This window comes from Manis pentadactyla, chromosome 8, assembly GCF_030020395.1.
Source record: "Manis pentadactyla isolate mManPen7 chromosome 8, mManPen7.hap1, whole genome shotgun sequence".
NCBI classification, from domain to species: Eukaryota; Metazoa; Chordata; class Mammalia; order Pholidota; family Manidae; genus Manis; species Manis pentadactyla.
In genome coordinates, this window is record NC_080026.1 from 54,393,864 (window position 1) to 54,416,364 (window position 22,501).

Below are 22,501 nucleotides of genomic sequence, written 5' to 3' on the forward strand. Positions count from 1 at the left end.
GCCTCACTCAGAAAAGGTGTCTTAGAACTAGAAATTGGTAATTCCTGTAGGTGTTGTGGGCTTTATTAATAAAGTTTTAAGATGAGTCATTATCCTTTTTTTCCTCTTTTTCTCTCATCTTCCTTCTCACTTGTCCTTTTTTCCTTTTTTCAACACTAGATATAATAGGCCTGTCAGGACTCATCACTCCTTCCCTGGATGAGATGATTTTTGTTGCCAAGGAAATGGAGAGATTAGCTATTAAGATTCCATTGTTGATTGGAGGAGCAACCACTTCGAGGTAAGTCATGCTAATGAGCTCTGTGCTTCATTGCAAATTCTCTTCAATGCCAGTGTTTAAAAACAGTGATAAAACCTGAGCTGTTTTCCCTTATGATTGGTGCATTGGCTTCTTACTATATAAACCCATGAACTTTCTGGTCTTCATTTGGCAAGAGCCAGAATACTTGATTATGCCGTGGGAGACTCCTGGGCCATCTCCCCCCCTTTGCTGGTTTGGATTCCTTTGGCTTGTGATTGTCTTTTCCTTAATCTCCTCCTATCAGTTCTTGAGACTGTAATAAAAGCTTCTCTACTTAGTCTGATACCGAGAGGAGTAAGTCGTGTTTTTGACACCCAGACATTGCTGGAAGTTGAGCCCATTCTGTCTGACTGAAGAACTACAGGTTCCCTTAAAGAAATTCCCACCTTGTTCGAGTTGAGAAAGAAGGCCCACCTAGGGAGAATGAACCAAAGGATCACTCTGACAAGTTGCTTCTGAAAGGCGGAAACTTTTGGATTAAACAGTTTAAAGAGGAGGAACTTCAAATTTGGTCTTGTCATCACTATTCATTTTGTCAGATTTTTCCTGGGATCATGATCATAATGATATTTGCTAAGAAATATTTTAGTTATGAGTACTAGACTTTTTTTTTTGATATCTTTAATCTACAATTATATGAGGAACATTATGTTTACTAGGCTCCCCCCCTTCACCAAGTCCCCCCCACAAACCCCATTTCAGTCACTGTCCATCAGCTTAGTAAGATGCTGTAGAATTGCTACTTGTCTTCTCTGTGTTGCCCAGCCCTCCCCGTGCCTCCCCCCACATTATACATGCTAATCGTAATCCCCCTTCCTTTTCCCCACTCCTTATTCCTCCCTTCCCACCCATCCTCCCCAGTCCCTTTTCCTTTGGTAACTGTTAGTCCATTCTCGGGTTCTGTGATTCTGCTGCTGTTTTGTTCCTTCAGTTTTTCCTTTGTTATACTCCACATGTGAGTGAAATCATTTGGTACTTTCTCCACCTGGCTTATTTCACTGAGCATAATACATCCTCTAGCTCCATCCATGTTGTTGCAAATGGTAGGATTTGTTTTCTTCTTATGGCTGAATAATATTCCATTGTGTATATGTACCACATCTTCTTTGTCCATTCATCTACTGATGGACACTTAGGTTGCTTCCATTTCTTGGCTATTGTAAATAGTGCTGCAGTAAACATAGGGGTGCATCTGTCTTTTTCAAACTGGGCTGCTGCATTCTTAGGGTATATTCCTAGGAGTGGAATTCTTGGGTCAAATGGTATTTCTATTTTGAGCTTTTTGAGGAACCTCCATATTGCTTTCCAGAATGGTTGAACTAATTTACATTCCCACCAGCAGTATAGGAGGGTTCTCCTTTCTCCACAACCTCGCCAACATGTGTTGTTGTTTGTCTTTTGGATGGTGGCGATCCTTACTGGTGTGAGGTGATATCTTATTATGGTTTTAATTTGAATTTCTCTGATGACTAGTGATGTGGAGCATCTTTTCATGTGTCTGTTGGCCATTTGAATTTCTTCTCTGGAGAACTGTCTGTTCAGCTCCTCTGCCCATTTTTTAATTGGATTATTTGCTTTCTGTTCTTTGAGGTGGGTGAGCTCTTTATATATTTTGGATGTCAAGCCTTTATCGGATATGTCATTTATGAATATATTCTCCCATATATGGGATGCCTTTTTGTTCTACTGATGGTGTCCTTTGCTGTACAGAAGCTTTTCAGCTTGATATAGTCCCACTTGTTCATTTTTGCTTTTGTTTCCCTTGCCCGTGGAGATACGTTCATGAAGAAGTCACTCATGTTTATGTCCAAGAGATTTTTGCCTATGTTTTTTTCTAAGAGTTTTATGGTTTTATGACTTACATTCAGGCCTTTGATCCATTTCAAATTTACTTTCGTGTATGGGGTTAGACAGTGATCCAGTTTCATTCTCTTACATGTAGCTGTCCAGTTTTGCCAACACCAACTGTTGACGAGACTGTCATTTCCCCATTGTATGTCCATGGCTCCTTTATCGTATATTAATTGACTATATATGTTTGCATTAATATCTGGACTCTCTATTCTGTTCCACTGGTCTATGTGTCTGTTCTTGTGCCAGTACCAAATTGTCTTGATTACTGTGGCTTTGTAGTAGAGCTTGAAGTTGGGGAGCGAGATCCCCCCCCCCCCCCCCCCACTTTATTCTTCCTTCTCAGGATTGCTTTGGCTATTCGGGGTCTTAGGTGGTTGAGTACTAGACTTTTTATGACAAATTCCTTATGCCTTATGTAGTTTACTTTGGCAGGGAATGGTGCCCAAATGGGGCACTAAACTTGAACACCCCACAAGTGAGCAGTTTATTTTTCTAATGTGAATATACAATAGAGATCTGGTCAGAAGTATTCTAAAATTTCTTTCACACTGGAAAGAACTGTATGTTAAGCCATTTGTATTAGGGTTCTTCAGAGAAATTGAATCAATAGAATGTGTATAGAAAGATTTATTTTAAGGACTTGGTTCATGTGATTATTGGGGCTGGTAAGTCTGAAATCTGCAGGGAAAGCTGGCAGGCTGGAGAGCAGGCAAGAATTGATTACATCTTGAGTCCAAAGGCTAACTGGAGGCAGAATTCCTTTTTTCCCTGGGAGATTTCAGTCTTTTTATTAAGGTCTTTAATTGATTGGATGGGGCCCACCTACATCATGGAGGAATAGTCTGCTTCACTCAAAGCCTGCTGATTTAAATACTGATTACATCTAGAAAAATACCTTCACAGAATCATCTAGATTGGTGTTTGACCAAAACTGGATCCCATGGCCTAGCCAAATTGACACATAAAATTAACCATCATCCCATTTATAATCAGAATAGATCATTTTCGTGAGTAGGCATAGTGTTCTATGTCATTTATCCATTAACTGATCTTCATACTTGAAGGACTCAATAGTTGGTGGTTGGGTGTTGCCCATGTTATGCAACTGGGTTTGTTTTTCCATGAAGGGGTTTCCCACTAGGATATGTGGCAGATTATTCTCCAGGGATATGACCAACCATTGGGGACTGGGATTTCAGTGAGCTGAGCTTGTGTACTTGATGATTATATTGTGAATATTCATTAGCTTAGTAAAGAGAATGTAAGAGAATCTGCAAACTATTGTCAGAATGAGATATCTTTTAAAACCACAGTTGTAAAATGGAATAAGTAAATATTTAAATGAACAAATGTAATGAAATGTATTTTGAGTTATATAAATGTGATGCTGGCTTCAATGTAAGAACCATTTTAAGTGGTAGGACACTACATTCAGTTCAAGATCAGGAAACCACTTATTGCTGCTTGTGCAAATTGGAAAATTACCAAGTAGTCCATTCTGCTCTATCTCTATTAGCTCTCAAGTAAGAGCCACCAGATTCAAGAGGCTTTTAAAAAAACATTCAGAAGCGACATGACTAGCCTCCCAAGATGCATAATTTGCAAAATTAGGAATAAAGGCTTTTAACAGTTATAAGCTGGTATATCGAGTTGTAATTAATCAGATCAGAAGTCGCCTACTATCTCTTCATGCTGTTGCAAAATCTCTTTTCTTATTGTCTGGGAAACTGCTATGTTTTCCTTCTCAAAGGTAGAAAGCTGGGTCCACTGACCTCCCAAGGCTTCTTCCAGAACACTAGTGATTTGTTTCCTGATGAGCTGTTCCTTTCCTGGTTCTCCTCTTTTCTTGGAGAGTAACAGCTACTGGCAGTGGCTTCTCTGGTATAGTTTCCAGGTGAACTTCCCCTTCTCCATTGCAGGGCCAGAGCAGGCTTTGAGAATGATTCTGTCAGCCTCCAAGAACTTCGGTGTAAAATTCCGTTATGAGTCTGTTCTAAAGTAGAGTCGGTGGGTGAGGTCTCAGACCTGCCATTTTGCTTTATCAAGCCCTCTTATTGAAGTAAGCATTTTTACTAAAGTATAGCAATCATACAAAAAAGCACACAAATCATAGACATACAACTTAATGAATTTTTACAAAAATGAACCCCCACCAGTAACCATCCCTAGATTAATGGCACGTGGGGAACTTTGCTGGGTTCCCACCCTGGTGATCCTTTCCAACAGAAGTAACCACTATTCTGTCTTCTGTGTCTATAGGTTGGTTCTGTCTGCATCTCAGCTTTGTATAAATGGAGTCCTGTTGCATGTATTCTTCTACGTCTAATTTATTTTGCTCAACATTATGTCTGTGAGGCCCAAAGTCATTGTTGTAATGATTTTTTTTTTCCATTGTGGTCTAATATTCCATTGTGTAATATACTGATTTTATTTATGCTACTGTTGGTGGATATTTGGGTTTTTCCAGTTTGGGGTTACTACAGAGAATGCTGCTATATGTGTGTTTATGCTCTGAAACAAACTTGCTCTATCATAAGTTATGCATTATATATTGCCAGGTGGTTTTCCAAAATGATCATATGAACTTACACCCCACCAGCAATCGTTAGAGTTCCAGATATTCTACATCTTTTTCAGTGTTATCCATTTTTGTATATATGTAATATATCTTGACAGTGTTCTCATTTGCATTTTGCTAGGACTGCTGATGTTTGGTGCCTTTTCATGTGTATATTGACCATTTGGGTGTGCTTTTTAAGTCTTTCTTTTAAATCGGGTATTCTGTCTTTGTTTCTGTTGATTTGTATACAGTCCTTACATTTATATTAGATTTAATTCCTTTATCAGAAATATATATTGCAAATAGATTCTTCTGAAATGGCTTGGCTTTTGCTGTCTCAGTGCTATTTTTGGATAACAAAAGTTCTTATTTTCTTGAAGTCTGATTTTTTCCTTTATGTTAGTGATTTTGCATCTGCATAAGAAAGTCATCTACTCCTAGGAGAGTTAGCTTTGCTAGAAAGTGTTCAAGAATTTAACTGTCTCAGAAGCCCTCAGAGAGCCCTTATTATTACCTCCCACAGACCTATTGAGAGCTCAGCGGGCTTCCAGTTCTTTCTGTTGCTAACTATATTTGAGCAGATGGCGGCTCAAGTTGGGTTTTTCCAGTTTGGGGTTTCCTGAAAAAGATGTAGAATATCTGGAACTCAACTCCCAAGTTGTCCTGAAAGCAGATCACAGAGGGAGTATAACGTGATGGCTTTTCAGACTTCCGTGACCTGCAGTAGCATGATGGAATGAGAACCGTACCCCCAGGATTCTAGAAATGACGCTTACAGCTGCCTAATGTGGATGGATCCTTGGAGAAGTTGAAAGGGTTATGCAGATTTGGAGCCATATATGGGTAGAAATATGCTTAGAGTGTCCCTTTTTAACCTGTAGCTATAAGAGCAGAGAAAGCTAAGTGTTCTCCTATCTATAATACAGATGGTTTGGGTATCACAAACTAGAAATGACATTAGGGGAAATCTGGCCCTGTTAGCCACAGAACTTCCCAAGGGCACAAGTCTGGCAGTTAGCTTTCAATTTTTAACTGGTTCAGAGCCAATAGCTGCAAAAACGTCTTTTTCAATTATTTTTCTGAGTAACAGAGAATTCAATAGGAAGTCACATTGCTCAAAGCCAGAGGTAATTTTCTGAGGCTTTTTTTTTTAATTGTTAGGAAGTAAGGTGCTGAATCACATAACTGGTATTATTTTGCTCTTTGAATCAACAGCAGGGAAGCTGAGAGCTGAGGACTGAGTGTGGGGCTTCATAGAATGAATTTTAGATGCTGATCTTACTCCCCGTGGCTCCTTAATTTTCCCTTTCTCATGTTTTTCTCTTCAAATTTTAAGTTTTGGTCATGTTGCAGTTACATAAATCACTTGAAATTGATTGTGGGATGGGATATAACAGGGAACAAATGCTTACAGTGGTTCCTCTTTTTCAGAGTTTTAAAAAGAATCTTAGGTTAAAACCCATGCCCATTTGGCAAGTATTGGAGTCGACTAATTAAATCCTAAGGTTGATGAGTGACTTAGCAGAGGTGGATTTGCGTTTCAGCCTCAGCATCTAGCCCTTTGTTCCTGGTAGGCAGGAAGGGGAGGAGAGAGTTCAATGTTTTGCATCTTTTCAGACACCTGAGAGATGTCGCCTTCCACCTGGAGAAGCTTGCATAAATAGAAGCTTAGAAGAAAGTGGAATCTATGTCAAATTATTTTACAAGGAAATTTAAAGGACTCTCAATGGCTTAGGAAGCTCAAATTTCATGCCTGTGCTCATCTAGATTTGTCAGTTTTTGTGTTGGAAAGTAGCACTTCGCTTTTATTTACTTATTTACTTATTTTTAATAGAGGAATCCATCAATTTCTTTTCAGAGTCCTTGTCCAGAAGATAATCAAAGAGAAAATGGCCAGAATTGTACTGAGAACGTGGAAGCCTAATAAATATTAATTGTGTTGCTTTAAAATTTTTAAATTGTACTGGTTCTCCTTAAGAGAAATATCATCTAAGTCACATCAGTCTAAATGTTTCCTGGACCAACTGCCTGCAGAATATATGTTAAAATATTTCCATGTGCTCAAGTTGCTGACCATCTGAAGAAGAGGAAGCAAGCATAGTCTGACTTGTGTTTTGTTTTGAAACTGGAAGCAGCTTCTTCTTTATAACTTTTCCTGCTGTTTGAAAATCGTTCCCGTCCAAGAAACAGAAGATAATCTTCAAATTTTTGGTCCCCTGAGTGCAGTGTGGATACAAACCTGTTGTTGGGGCAGTGGAGTTCACTCGCCTGCTCCAGGCCGTGGTCCACCTCCCCTATGGCTCTGCACCCAGCCTTCTGGTCCAAATGATGTGTCTTGCTTACACTAACTGGCTTAGGCCTGAACTTCCATCTTCAAGCTCAATTTTTGTGGTTTATGGCTTTAATCCTTTACTTTCTGTTTATATGCAGAAATGTGCTTAGAAAGGGGACAGGTGAAATGTTAGTGGTCTTGCCTGTCTTATTGGGAATGAATTTTTAGAGCTTTCCATGAGAAGCTTCTTAAAAACACTCACATATATACAGCACTGTGGTATTCTCTTGGTTTTTAAAAGTTACCTCAGTGATCCACACTTGCTAGAACATATCAGGAAGTTCAGAGGAATGTGAAGTAAAATGTGGTATCTCCAGCCCCACCCAACCTCCATACAACCAATGTTGATACTGCTGTGTATCTCTCTGTGTTTTTCTAAATACACTGACATGTATATTAGGTTGGCTAGGGCAGATTGAGGCTGGTAGTGTTTGCTTTTAAAAAAACAGAATTGTATTAAACACACTGTTTTGCTACTTAGATTTTTTCCTCACATGATAGCATATTCTGGACATCTTCCCCAAGGAAAGTACATTGTAGTTTAGGGGAAAGAATATGAAAGTATTGCTCTGGGGAATGGCGCTGCCACATGAGAGAAGAAGGAGGGAGGAGAAAAGCTGGAGAGCACCGCCCACCCTGTGAGGACAGTGCCCCCCTTTCAGTGGGACTGGCTGAGCCTGCACCTCTCTCCTGTCTAAAGGGCCTGTGTCAGCTCCGTAAGGGAGGATATGTACGCCTTCAGCTCTCACTTTCACGTGTTATCTTCTACAGTGAAATAGCCAGTGTGTAGCTTATGTTACTGCTATAAACAGTAATCACTAGGCAGTTTGTTTTGCGCTTTAGTTTATTAGGTGATTTTAAGGATTGAAGGATGTTTCTTCCTCAGTATTGACGTTTTCGAGTTTTGACAATAGGGATTTGGGGCTAAGCCAATGTTAGTATAAAATATGTTTGTTGCTTTTGCCTCTCTGTGTTATTTCTGTTGTTATTTAGAGTCTGAGGTTCCATACTATAAGGACAAGGTGGGGTTGGGGCCAAGGAGTGGGGATGTCTCTCAGGAAAAGGGAACAGCAGTTAGGGTGGGGTCTTGTGTGCCCTGTCTGGTGGCTGGTTCCCCAGGGGCCCTGGTTGGTATTCCAGCTCATTGGGAGGAAAAAACTCAATGCAACCTTTATGACAGCAGAGTGCAATTGCCTGGGCTGGTTGGCTGCCTTAGCAGAGGGGCTGCTAACCAGTGTGAGGCTGCACGCTTGTTGTCCCTCTGGCTGACAGCTGAGGACAAAGTCATTCTCATTTTGTCACAGACTTCTTTGTGCCTGGGCCAACAAGTCCATGTCTTCTCCCCTTGGGTTCCCCCATATTAGCGTGGGGAGAAAATCATTTTCATTTTACAAGGGAAATTTGAAGTTTAATATTTGTTAAGTGCCTTGGAATCATTCTCAGGAAAGCATTGTAGAAACACATTATCTCTAATGGTTCTGAACAGGAGTTGTGTAGGAACTGTCAGCACTGATGGATGTTTTTCTTCCTGACCCTTCTTTTCAGAACCCACACAGCAGTTAAAATAGCTCCGAGATATAGTGCACCTGTAATCCATGTCCTGGATGCGTCCAAGAGTGTGGTGGTGGTAAGTGTGAGGCCTTCATTACTTCCATGTGTCTTAAAAGAGAACAAAGGGGCATTAAGAGCTAGGGTATTGCTCAAGATCTTCTATTTGCTTTTGTCCAATTCTACTGAAAAATGTGAAGGACTAGCCTGAAGCGTGTGGGTGTGTCATGCAGCTGTGGACTTTGTAGGAAGGAGGGCCAGCTGAGTGTAACCTGTGCTTGCGCTTCCAGGGCAGTGGCCCCTCCCGATCCACCTTGGAGATGGTAGTCTGAGTGACAGAGGAATGGTACCAAGACACTTTGACCTTGATACCAACCCAGAGAGAGCCCAGCCATTGCAATATTTATGTGTATAAATTTATACTTAATTCCATGCCAGAGCTAAAATGAGCATAGAATTTTAAAAAATGACCTATTTCTAGATAGAAAAACTTTTAACCTTGGCCAGTTCATCCTATCCAAAGACAAAAACATTCACCAAACGTTCAAAACCTAAAATAATAGATTCTTTTTCTCAAGGAATGTAGTAAGCAACTTAGCTAAGTGCTTTTTCTTGCTTTTCTCCCTGTGAAGCCTAGTATCATCCTCTTCTTGATACATGCTTCATTATTTTCATTGAATAATAGGATATAGTAGCTGGAGGGGATCTGAGTGACCATGTGGTCCAGTGGTTTCCAACTTTTGGCCACAGAAACCTTGTTTTCAAGTGATGTCTTACCTGGAAACCCAGTATAGTGCAAATACGAGCAACCCCTTCCATCCTCATCCACTCATAGTTCTCACAGAAAGAGCACTATTTAAAAACTCAAATCTAGTCCAACCTTCACATTTTGCAAAGGAAAGGTACTGAGGGGGACTGGTATTTGTGAGACCCAGGTTACCTTGCAGACTGAACTAGGGTGACCACATTTCCTGAGCCATTTTCCAAATGAATTCTTTCAGATCTGTGAATTTATTTATATGAAAGTTATATAATCATTGCTAACATTATTAAAAATTTATACTGTGCAGACACCATGCAGTGCTTTCCATGGATTTTTTTTATCCTCATGCAGTAGACACTGTCATTATCTCCATTTTAGAGACATAGAAACAGGAATGAAGAGGTTAGTAATTCTCTTGAGGCTGCACATCCATCAAGTGACAGATGTGGAATTTGAGTACAGATGGCCTTACTCTGTGCTATGTCAGATTTGCTCCTGTTAATATTTAACAATTCGCCTCTATTAAGAAGGATAAAGTAAATTAAGGGGAAGTCATAAAATTTCAATTTTTTAATTGTCACTGATGTGAACTAATGTGCAAATAAACTGTGTTTCTATGAATCAATTTTAAAGCAGTTTTTTCTTTCTTACATTTAGATTGTTAATGTAATTGTGCTTCCTAAGGAGCTTGTATCAAGTCCATGGTTGAGTAACCAATGGGCCTCTTTTTTGAGGCTTATTGCTGTTTTCAATTGCTTATGAAGGACTCTGAAGATTTCCCATTTGGAGGCCACACTGTCGATCTATTTAGTTTACAGTGGCAGTATTGCCCCTACAGGTAGGGGAAGGGCTTTAGCTGGGAAGGAGTTGGCTCCTTGACCGCTTTGCTGTCCTGAGGAGCTAAGCAATGTGGGCCTAGCTGAGAAGGGTCCACTGCCCAACATGCTGTAAGCCAAACATGGGACCCCTGCATTTGCCAAAGGAGAGGCTCTATTGTGAGGCTGACCTATCAGCAAGGAGACAGGCAAGGTTCAAACAGGTCTCCCTGAATTCAGAGGGAGGACAGAGCGTATACAGAAGGTTTATGCATGTTTATCAGGGGTTGGTGAAATTACCATTAAATTAACAGAGGTGGGGCAGGACTTGCATTAACCTTGTGTTGGTGTATGTTACCATGCTGCTGCATACATTGTATGCCCTAAAAATGGTGGCTGAACCTGCCCAGAGACACAGATTTTAGTCTGAATGAGGAAAAGTGACTTGAAATCTGGGAGTGTTTCTGGTTCATCTCCAAGTCCATTTTAAGTTGGATCCAGGCACAGTTGCAACTTCCAACAGTTCTCTGAATTTCTGTTGGCTCTGAAAAAGCAAACTTGGTGCATTTTGCTACTGTTCCTTGTGGTGTCCTCAGCCCAAGCTTCCGGTGGCGTTAGCCCTGCAGAGTAGGGTTTTGGGATAAGGTGCGGGCTCTTGTGCTCCTGTTTGGTCCAGTGGGCAACCCACAGGGGTTGGCTGTCTTGCCAGTGGGTTTCAACCCCAGGTAAGTTCACTATGGTTTCAATGTGACCAAATAAATGAGAGTAGAACGTTCTTGGGGTGAAAGCGTTTATACCCAACTTTATTTTCACGGTGTCAGGTCAATCACTAGGATCCCATCCACTCAGAGCGAGTCTGCATGCAGCAAGCCCGTCTCTGCCTCTGGGCTTCTCTGCCTGCACAGCCATCCCAGTCTTTGTCCTCGGCTCTGCCGTAACTCCAGCCTCTGCTCTGCTCTCCTGCAGCCTTACAGCTGTGCCACCATGTCCCCCAGAACACTGGGTGGAGCTCTTTATATAGAGTCAGTAGCTACACATTGCCCACAAGTGTGTAGTGAGCTAGCCAACGAGGGCCAGGTGAGAATCCTGGCCACAGGAACCTTCACTTTATCCACATTAGCCCTTCTCATAGACAAAGAAATAGCCGCCTTTTTGAAATTACTAAAACGTAAGTCTGATGCCACCATCTGGGAGATTAGTAGTGACATTTTCCAGGGGTCAGTGTGCAGCGTGTTCGTGCTGACTGTTGGTTCAGTCTTCTGGTCTAACTGCACTGAGCTTGTCCCGGGCCTGTGCTCCAGCTGACTGGCTTGTTTATTTGAAAGACTCCAAAATGTGTCAACTACATAATAGGTGAAGATTTAGACCTGAGGATGCTGCCTTTCTTTTTGAATAAAAAGCAGGGTGCCCATATTTAGTTCTTTTTAAATTATAAAATATATTTTCAACTTATTCCCTCTCATTGGGCTGCTATTCCCATGAAAAATGAATAGTACAGGAAGGAACAGGAAAGCTGTACTGTCTGAATGGTTGACATGAAACCACATGATGAACTCTGATTTTACTTAGAGTAGCCCATATAATTAATTGGCTGTAAACTTGTTTCCATCAAGCAAGCCAGACTGGGCAGGGTGGGTATTGCCACTGTGGGCCCAGGCACAGGCTGCCTAATGGGTGTGGAAGGTGCTAACTGTAGTGGTATGTTCTGTCTACCCAGTATGCCTGTGTCAGGGTATTGTTAAGTTCTTAGTCTGTTACGGAAATCAGGGTTTTGCCTTCTCAGAATTTAAAATCTAGCAGAATGCAACAATCTTCTAAAACTTTGGTTATATATACATTAGGGAGCTCAGAAATAGGCATCCCTACTTGTATTCACTTCGCTTCTGCTGGGTTTCCTCAATGAGGACCCCATCGAAGTAGGGTTAATGTAAGGCTGGGCAACGCTCTGTGGTGCCTATTTTTAGGCTTGCCACGATGGCCTTTTCTATGTTCTTTAATATTAAAAGTGACATAGTTGTATATAAAGTCATAGGTGGTTGGATTGTTATTAGAGATAACTTAGAAAATACACATAGAATTATAGAATTTGAAGCTGGTAGCCTCTTTAGCCATCACCCGGCCTAACTTGTCCGTTTCAGATTATGATACTGAGCTTCCCTTTTTTTGTGTTAAAATCCTGCTGGAGGATGCAAAGATGGGGCCACTCTGGGGTGTTTGAACTGATGTCATCAGTAACAGCCATTTCTTCTTTCTCGGTGATGTTATTTTGAGCTTGGGTGGGAGCTATTCTACCAACTTGATAAGCAGTCATAAATAAGATTCAGCTGATACTACTTTTACAGTTTACTGAGTAGCCTCACTTCTCAGAAGACGGGTTTCCTTTCTTATCTAGCAGAAGCTCATGGTTGAGGAGTGGCCTCATTCCTTCAGCAGACAGGTAGTGAGGATGCATCTGGTACGCACCAGGCACTGAGCTAGAAATGAATGTGGTAAAGTTGGAGTCCCAGGGGACTTGTCCACTAGTGACAGACTAAGAGCCTGTGGTAAGCTCAGTGATGGAGAGATGAACCAAGTATCTTTGAAACACCAAAGAGGAGTACCTAACCAGTGGGCTGTGGGTCCTCAAGACCACCCCCAGTTTCAGTGATTTGCCAGAAGGACTCACAGAACTCTGGAATGCAGTTAGACTCACAATCATGGTTTATTACCACGAAAGGCTACAGATTAAAATCAGCAAGGGCAAAGGATGCGTAGAGTGGAATCCAGGCAAGACCAGACATGAGCTTCCCATGTCCTCTCTCCGTGGAGTCATATGGACAGTGCTTTATTCCTCTACTAGTGAAGTGTGACAACATGTAACACGCGGCACAGAGCACTGCCACCAGGGGAGCTCCCCAGAGCCTTGATATCCTGAGGCTCCTGGGAGTCAGTCACGCAGGCTTGGAATCTTACCACACTGACCTTATACTCAGTCTTCAGCCCCTCCAGCATTCAAAAAATGAAGCGTGAGCCAAGTGCCCTATAAATCTCTTTGGTAGCATAAACCATCTGGGGTGGCCGAAGGCCCCAGGTAGACAGAGGTACTCTTAACAGGCAGCATATTCCAAGGGCTTAGAGCTTATGTCCCAGGAGCCATCAAGACCCAATCGTTTCTTTGTTATGTGAAGATTTGAACATCTTAGGCCTACTGAATTAACCCTTTACTGCAACCCAGGCAGGAACCAGAGAATTTGGTAAAGGAGAGGAATTGATGTTAACATGGGAAGTTTTCCTGAAGGAGGTGTCACACAACTGGCTAGTATTGCACCTATGTTATCTTCTTCATGCTCTGTGGACACTGACCCTTGACCTTGCCTTTGCAGTGTTCTCAACTACTAGATGAGAATCTAAAGGATGACTACTTTGAGGAGATCGTGGAAGAATACGAAGGTATTAGACAGGACCATTATGAGTCTCTCAAGGTAAGTGATGGAGACAGATCCCCACTTATTTCAGTAATAAAATGATTCTATAGTCTATAATGTGACTTTACTGTTTTGAGGAGGGTAAAGGTTTAGGATCATTTTAGAGAGTCCTATTTTCTAGTTATCAGGGTTCCTCAGTGTCTAAGTTCCCAATAATTTTTGGTTATATTAAAAATAATTTTATTTATTCCAGCAAACATTTATTGGGTATACAGTAGGTGTTAGGTGCTGTGCTAGATACCAGAGTTGTGAGAATGAATAAAACATGAGCTCATACCCAGCAGGAAAATGAGCCGAGACGGGGTATAGAAATGACTCCCATAGATCTTTATTCTTGAGGAAGTAATGGAAGAAAATTAGCCAGGACTGTTGTAAGCCTCTCCCCGATTGCCCAGCACCACCTGCAGAATGATATTTCAAGGACTGCCCCTCTCTGGGTGAGCTTCAGGCTGCCCATGGAGTGTAAGCATGCTCGCCCTCTAGAAGTCACTGGGGTGCTTCTCCCGGAGCAGATGTATTGGGTCTGGCTAGGCAAGTGAAATGAGAGAGCACGCAGCACGACAAAAATCTATGTTTCTGCAGAGCTGGCCAGCCCCAGACTCTGGATGGCTTCCCCCTACCCTTAGGTTTGCCAACAGTTGGCAGCTGCTTCATTCTGCCTTCTGGTCTTTAAGGCAGTCGACGCAGCCAGTCACACTGGCCTCATTCTAAAAGAACCTGCTTACCTTACAGCAAGGCTGCAGGTCAGTCTTGTGTTTACATATCACTACTTAATGGATGTTCACTGAGTTTTTGCTCTGTTATTCTGATGCTGATATGAAGCCTTGTGGGATGGAAAAATAAGAGCTTTTATATTAATATGAGCACTTGTTTTCTTGCAAACCTTATGTACTTGCTTTGAAAAGACCTAATTTCATAGTAGCTTATTCAGCATCTCTGACTAAGTAACAACTTTCCTTTTTTTCTTAGGAGAGAAGATACTTGACCTTAAGTCAAGCTAGAAAAAATGGTTTCCATATTGACTGGCTGTCGGAGCCTCATCCAGGTCTGTTTGGTTATTGGTTATAGAAAGGCTGCATGTGATACCCGTGAGCAGCCACTAACTCTTACTTGTGTCTAATAACGATGAATGATAGTGATGATTGAAAATAAAAGGAAATGAGTGCCATTTTTGTAGAACCAGACACTGCCCTGAGATTGGCCCATGGCAGCTCTGAGCCCTTGACACAACTCTGTAATGAATGGGCTGTTAGTCTTGTTTGAACATGAGGAAACTGAGGTTTGAGCGATAACTTGAAAGGTTACTAGGATTCTATGTGTGATCTGTCTTCTAAACCCACCCTCTTTCCTCTGTGCTGTGCTCGAGTGGGCCTTCAGCTTGAAGCCTGTTCCAGAGCTCTGCCTGGATGGTGCTGTCGCTGGGTCCGCCTGGGGCCCAGGCAGGCTCATGTGCAGATGTGGAGTGTCTGAAATTGCAGTTGCCTTCACGTTGAGCAGACCTGTGAAACACCTCAGCAAAGCAGGATCTCCTGTTTCTTGTTTACTCTCTCTCTAGATGGATGCCTCTTTTTCCTTTATTTGGTTTCTTCCCTTTCTTATATCTAGCCACCCTTCTTGCCTTACATAGGTGTCCACTAGGGAATGACATGTGTAAGATGTTTTGACTGGCTCAGGGATGCATGAGATACAAACGCAAAACCAAGACGTGAACAGGGTGAACAGGGGTTGTGTTAACTGACCCCATATTGCCAAGGTATTTCTCAGATCAGCTTTCCTTGCTCATGTCATCTGCATCCTATACATGCTTAGCAGAGTTGAGAGGATTAAAGTGGAAACATAGGTGAGCTTGGTTTGAATGTCAGCCATGCTGAGTTCAGTGCAGTTTGGTGGAGAAAAATGCCATATTGGGAGTTGGGAGGCTTGAGTTCCAATCCCAGTTTGGCTTCTGACTCTAAATTGCTGAGTGGCCTTGAGCATCGAACTTTCATGCTTGACAGTTTACAATGTGTAAAAAAGGAGCTATTTTATGGAAATGTTGTGAAGATAAAATATGTATAAGCCTTGAGAAAATATAAACCACTATATAGTCCAAACTATTACTTTCTCTTTACTTCCCACTATGAAGCTAAAAGTTTATCCCAGGGATAAGTCCCTTTTAACCAAGCCCAGCACCCAAAACTCATTTCAGTGGAAATAGGCGTCTGAAAGCCCAGCCTCATGCGATGGTCAAGATGCTTTTTAACCCCCCGATGCAGGGTTTCCGTGAGGCTCCCCCGGCTGCGCTGTGGGTGTTGAGGCAAAGGTACAGCCTCAGAACTGTTTTTGAGGACAATCTGTCTTCAGGTGGCTGCAGGAAGTCCATGAAGTGAGAAAGAAGGGTCCTCTTAAGGTCCTTGTTGGTGAAACTTCAAGCAAATCTTAGCCTTTGGAAAACAAGCTTATTCTAGAATAATGTCCTTCAATAACTTGACTCTGCAGCCCAGCACCTGTCCCTGCCTTCCTCCTCCAGAGCAGGAGGAAGCTCTGATCTGTAGTTCTTCTTTATTACCACACAAATGATAGTAGTGGAATAATTCAAAGAAGGGATTGTCCTGTAGAGTAAGAAGATGACCAGGAAGAAATGGGAGTCACTGTGAACATGTCTGAGAAGGTGATTTCCAGGCCACACTGAGATGCTGCTCATACTTTTCTCTTCTAAACTTTCACCTCTCACTTGTCTTATATAATGAGAGAAATTCCCTGGAGACTGCCCTGTTACCTTACAGTCCCTGATGTTGCCAGGAGAGTGGAAGTTCTCAGATCCCTGTTTACAGAGTAGGAAGTGAGGCTGAGGCCGGGAAGCTGGCAGCCTGGCCGCCATGTGGGCCTCTGGCCTGAGCCCATGTGGCCCAGCGAGGGGCCCCGTGCTGCTGCCCTTGGTGTCCCCCAAAGCCCAGCAGCACCACCTGTCTCTGAAGCTTTTACTGATATTTAACTTAAGATGTATTTTAGACTCACTCACTATAAATAATAACAGTATATTGAATATCTATATATCCCTACTAGCCACTTAAGAAATACCCTACTGCCCATTTCTAAAAAAAGAAACAATAATACACATGTATTATTATTAGTGAGGTTGCCCACATGCCCCTCTGCCCCTCCCCTGCATGATCCTGCATTTGACACCTCCTTCCCATGCGTTTCCTTCCACTTTGACTATGTGCCTATGTATCAGTAGACAATATAGGTTATTGATACACGTTTTTAAACTATGTCAGCAGCTTACTATATGTGTCTTTCTACAGTGCTCTTTATTTTAGTATGGTCTTCATTTGTACAAATGAAGATTAGTCCAAGTCTGTCTTTTTTCTTGGGTGGGCGTGGAAGTGGAAGGGTTGAGTGGGGAGTTAAGGGTGGTGTAGTCAGTCAGCTGCATGGGAAGAATAGCTTTATTCAAGGTTCACTGAAGAATTACTCCTCCATGATAATTTAAAGTTCCCCTCTTTGTAAAACAACTCCTACGGGTGACAGGAGGGAGGCAAAGCATGGGAGCCAATGGATCAGCAGAGAGTTGGCCAGGAATGCCCCTAGGCCACAGCAGTGGCATTGACGTCCATTCTGTTTCCTATAGTGAAGCCCACCTTTCTTGGAACTCGGATCTTTGAAGACTATGACCTACAGAAGCTGGTGGACTACATTGACTGGAAGCCTTTCTTTGATGTCTGGCAGCTCCGGGGGAAGTATCCTAATCGAGGCTTTCCCAAGATATTTAATGATAAAACCGTAGGTTAGTTCAGTAAGTCCTTCCTTCCTGCTCTGGTATTTGGAACATACATAGTATCAGGGCTTCAAGGACAAGAATAGGTGGTGGGCGGGGGATTTGGATTATGCAGGATGTAGTTTACTGCAGTGACATGATATGTAATATTATATGATACATGATGATATGATATAATGTAGTGCTTACCTATTCAGTTCTTTGATGATTTTAAACTGTTAGGTTGATCCTTATTTATCCATCAATGAAATTTAGCGTTTCATTTATCCATTCTTTTAGTAAATGTTATCGACATCAGTCACATGCCAGGCTCTGTACTGGGCACTGGGGATAAATGAAAGACAACAATATAATTCCTGCCCTCCTGCAGCCTTCCGTGACAGCCAGTTCCCATGCAGCATGTCAGGTTCCTGCTGTAGGGCTGTGCCCAGACTTCTGGGGACATGAAGAGGGGTTGAAGCTCAGACTGGGGAATCACAGAGGCTTCTTGAGGAAAGCGGTGTTTGCACTGCTTTTTGGAGATTAACGGAGAGTTACTGAGCCTGGAACTGGAGATGTGGGATGGCATGGAAGAAAAGGACATTCCAGGTGGAGGACACAGAGTATGAGAGGGCACAGAAGTGCATGCCAATTTGGGAAACTGCAGGAGTCCATTGTGCTTGGAGCATAGGTGGGGGTGAAGGGTCGATAAACTAGAGAAGTCTGAGCTCCTTTGAATGCCTTTGACCCTGTGTGTCTTGGGGCAGGCTTTGGGCCTCGCAGTGTATCCATCCACCGACTGGTAGCTTATCGCCCCCAATACTCCAGCCCCCCAGCCCTCTGGTTGCAATGGGCTCCTGCAGTTTCGCAAATTGGCATGCACCTCTGTGCCTTCTCATACTTTGTGTCCTCTACCTGGAATGTCCTTTCTTCCATGCCATCCCACATTGCCAGTTCCAGGCTCAGTAACTCCCAGTTAATCTTCAAAATGCAGTGCAAACACCACTTCCCTGAGGAAGCCTCCTGACACCCCCCTGTCTGAGCTCCAGCTCATCTTCTGTGTCCCCAGAAGTTTGACTACTAGCCAGACCAGAGTGAGGTGGAGGGCTGGACTGGTAGAAGTATGGGCTTACGACTGAAAGGAGCCTGACATACATGGAGAAACCAAGTGTGGAGGGTGTTCCTGGGCACCCTGGGCCAGTCCATTCATGTGCAGTGCTGAAGCCACCTGGAGAGGTTGGAGCCACACTTTGCTGCTCAGCTGGCCCCATGTCCCCAGAGGTCACCATGAGGTCAGGGGAGTTGTGTGCATGAGGAAAGTTGGATAGGGGGACTTGGCCTGCTTTGTTTCACTCGGACACATTGCTTTGGGAGCCACAGATCTGGCTCTGCCTTTTGTTAAATGGAAACATTTAAATGACTGAACTGGCAAAGCGGATGATGGAGCTACACTTAGCAGGAGCCACTAGGCCTCTAGTTGCTCCCCTGAAGTTGTGCTGCTGACAGACACTGATAAAGCATTTGAGGGAAAAGCAGTGAAGAGAGACCAGAGCAGTCATTTTGAAAGGAGCATTCTTTGCTGGATGGCCAATGGCATCTTTATGTAATTTATTATATTTATTTTCCTAATTAGGTGAAGAGGCCAAACGAGTTTATGATGATGCCCAAAATATGCTGAAAGCACTGATTAGTCAGAAGAAACTCCAAGCCCGGGGCGTGGTTGGATTCTGGCCGGCGCAGAGTGTCCAGGACGATGTGCACGTGTACGCGGATGGTGCTGCGCCCCAGGTCACCAAGCCCATAGCCACCTTCTACGGACTAAGGCAACAGGTACTGGAGGCAGGCTGCTTGTGGGCACTCTACTTCTGTTTTTGGTTTAAGCCCTGCAAAATGTCAGTAGGAGTTGAGCAAGCCCGAGCTTCGTGTAAATGATAGCTTTACCCCACCTCAGCCCAAATGGCCAGTCGCAGGCTGGAGCCCACAGTGTTTGTGAGGACGTTGGAGAGAAAGTGCCAGCGTGGGCTGAGAGCCAGCTGGGCCTTATAGGCACCAGCAGGAGAATGTTTAATACTGTGCTGGCCTTTGGATGAGAAAGGTGGGTGCTGCTGGGTGGGCGCATACAGGTAGACACCTACTTGTTATCGAACATTGGTGTGCGTTGTGCGTATCACTGAAATAGGCTGGTGGCTCCCTTTCTCAAGGGGAAGATAGGCGGGAGCAAATACTGTATGTTTACTAGTGCCAGATGCTTAGTAGGGGGGCACTTGCTGGACCACCTTGATGAATTTCCACACAGCCTTGTGGTCAGACGGTTTACAGAGAAGACGGAGGCCAATGAACCTTGCTTGTTCCATAGCTCGTGGGGGTCCAGCCTGTCTGCAACCCATGACGATTGATCTGTCAATACACCAATTTCCCTCAGTGTGAACAGCAGGCTTCTCTCAACACGGCCCTCTCCCATATGTCCCCACCTTCAGTGCAGATGTCATGGGCATGTTCCTCTAGCTGCTAGAAAATAGAGTTGTCCTAATGAAGAACTGGAACCAGCATTCACCAGAGTCAGTAATAAGGGGTTGCAGTTAATTATTTCTGTGAAGTTTTACTGCCACTTTCAGTCATTCAAAAGTCAGCTTTTTTTTAAAATGATAACCATGATATAATTCATAATGACAGATACTTGAACTTTAACAACATCTGAAGAGATTCTTAAATTGGGGACAGCCAACAGTGCCTTAATAAGGTAGCCAAGGGCAGTTGTATCAGCACTATATGCCCTCAGACTCAGACTGACAGCACCCCATGCAAGGCAGTGGGCTGCTAAGGTTAAGTCTCAGCCCCTCCTCCACAAGGAGGCAGTAACTTTTTGTAACCAAGGTCAGAAGCCTCTGCCTGGGTCCACTTTCTCATCCCTGAAGTCCTGTGTCTTCTAAGCTCTTCTTGTGTCCAACACCATCTGTGCCTCAACAGTATGTGAACAGACTGTATTAGGGCATTTAACGTCAGGAACTCACTATATATATATATAGTGAGAACTCACTATAATATATATATATATATATATATATATATATATTATATATAGTGTATATAATATGTATATAATATATATATATATTATATATATAGTGTATATAATATATATATATTACCTACTCAGATCTCTGAAGAGATGTTTTCTTCCAGTAGTCTGGAAAATTCTGGCTACAGCACTTACTGCTCTGGGAGTCTTCTGTTCTGAATGGCTGTAATCGGTGTCTCCCTAGCACTCTGGGGCTATGCCACCAGTCTCCTGGTGGTGCCAGGAAGCTTCGTATCTCCCTCTGGCTTTTGTTAGCAAAGAATAGTTGGTGAGCAGAGTACAGCTGGAGAGCAGCGCCTTCCTGCATAGCTGTCTCCGAGCTCTGTGGCATTCTATGTGCCATTATCACACCCTTTCTTTTCTGCAGCCATTTAACCATTTTATGCCCAGTGTTGTTTAGTCTGTGCTGTTTCAGAACCAGCAAGCAGAGAGCTCTGAAGCATTTGGTTGGCTGCTCACTGGTTCATTGGTCATTCCTGAGCAGTGCCATATAGTAGCCAAGAGTGCTGCTTGTGGTCTCAAGCCCTGGGCCTGCCAGTGTCTTCCCTGGAGCTTGCTGATCAAGCTATCTCTCTGTCTCAGACTTCTTGTCCATAAGATGCAACTGATGGTATCAGCTATTCCACAAGGTACTTGAGAGGATTAAAATCACTTAATTCATATAAAGCACCAAGAATAGTGCCTGACATACAGTAAGCACTCAAAGAATAGTTCTGAGCTATTTACCCTCTCAGCAAGTATATATTGATTGTGAGCTATGTATCAGACCTTATTTGTAATAGGGAAGAGACAGTGAGCATCCGAGAGCGAGAAGTGAGCAAGGACAGACACGTGGCCTCCCAGCAGGAGGTCATGCTGACTTCTGCACTTGGTTTCTGGCCAGCCTGGGTGTCCCTGCCTACCCCTGAGCCACCATGCATGTGGGCAGCACGCAGCGCCTATGTAGACCACCCTGGCTGTTGGTTGAGCTGCTTCTGTTGATGGAAAGTTGAGGCTTATATATATCCAGTGGACTCCTTTCAAGCATTCTTGAGGATTTCATGTTGATCTTAAAAATGCTTTTGGGGAAGGATGTTTCTGTGTGAATGTTTAGGGTCCAGTTTCCAGCACAGTGCCTGAGGTACTTGGAATCTGTTTGGCCAAAATACTAATGAGAAAAAGGAAGTTACTGGTTTCTTGACTCTGAGTGTCACATCATGTCATGTGTTGTTTCATTGGTTTATTCTGTAAATATTTATTGAATACCCACTATGTATGAGGCACTCTGAAGTGCTGGGCATATAACAGAGAACAAAACGGACAGATGTCCCTGTCAGAGGCTCATGTCACGCAACGAGACGAGGTGGCTGTCTGCTGTGTGCCGGCTCCATGCCCTTGCTCATGGTGTCTCTGCCCACTCCTTGGATTTCCAGGCCGAGAAGGACTCTGCCTGCACAGATCCCCACCACTGCCTGTCGGACTTCATTGCCCCTCTGCATTCGGGCGTCCGTGACTACCTGGGCCTGTTTGCTGTCGCCTGCTTTGGGGTGGAGGAGCTGAGCAGAGCCTATGCGGAGGAGTGTGACGACTACAGCAGCATCATGGTCAAGGCGCTGGGGGACCGGCTGGCGGAGGTAGAGCGGCAGCCACTGGGGCACCAGCGGGCGCGGGGGCATGATGGGCGCCGAATGCCAAGCAGCCCTTGAAATCTGCCCTGGCTGCTCTTCCCAAGTCAGATGAGGCTGGCTTTGACATCATATGTAGTGTTAAATCAACTGTTCTTAAATTCTTCTCACACATCATCTTTTGGGCAAACAAAAACCTTCCATAATGCCATAGTTTATAGTCACACTTGACACCTTGACCTCTTTTCTGTTGTTCTGATGTCTCCCTCCTGTTGTCATGATGAGACATTTTCCTGAGGAGCCCCCAAAATTCGTGTTTCAGGGCTCCTCGTTCAAATGTGGTATCCTCCGTGGACTCCTCACCTTCCTGTGCATGGAGTGGGGTGACCTCAGCCATGGGGCCTTTCCCTTTCCTCAGGCTCCCAACAAGAAACCAGCAGTT

General features: G+C 43.4%; 1 protein-coding gene across 8 annotated transcripts in view; it reads left to right on the plus strand.

Annotated features, from left to right (window-relative positions):
• Window positions 1-22,501, plus strand: part of MTR (5-methyltetrahydrofolate-homocysteine methyltransferase) — a 190,365-nt gene that overhangs the window by 120,512 nt on the left and 47,352 nt on the right. For all 8 annotated transcript variants that reach the window (XR_008998859.1, XM_057505753.1, XM_036919333.2 and 5 more), the window contains 7 exons: window positions 160-280; window positions 8,593-8,674; window positions 13,536-13,634; window positions 14,607-14,682; window positions 17,251-17,406; window positions 19,010-19,206; window positions 21,868-22,068. Coding sequence is in view for 7 of the 8 variants with exons in the window: in XM_057505753.1 (XP_057361736.1) it covers window positions 160-280; window positions 8,593-8,674; window positions 13,536-13,634; window positions 14,607-14,682; window positions 17,251-17,406; window positions 19,010-19,206; window positions 21,868-22,068 (932 nt within the window). In the remaining variant the exon portion in view is untranslated. The remainder of the gene's footprint in view (window positions 1-159; window positions 281-8,592; window positions 8,675-13,535; window positions 13,635-14,606; window positions 14,683-17,250; window positions 17,407-19,009; window positions 19,207-21,867; window positions 22,069-22,501) is intronic.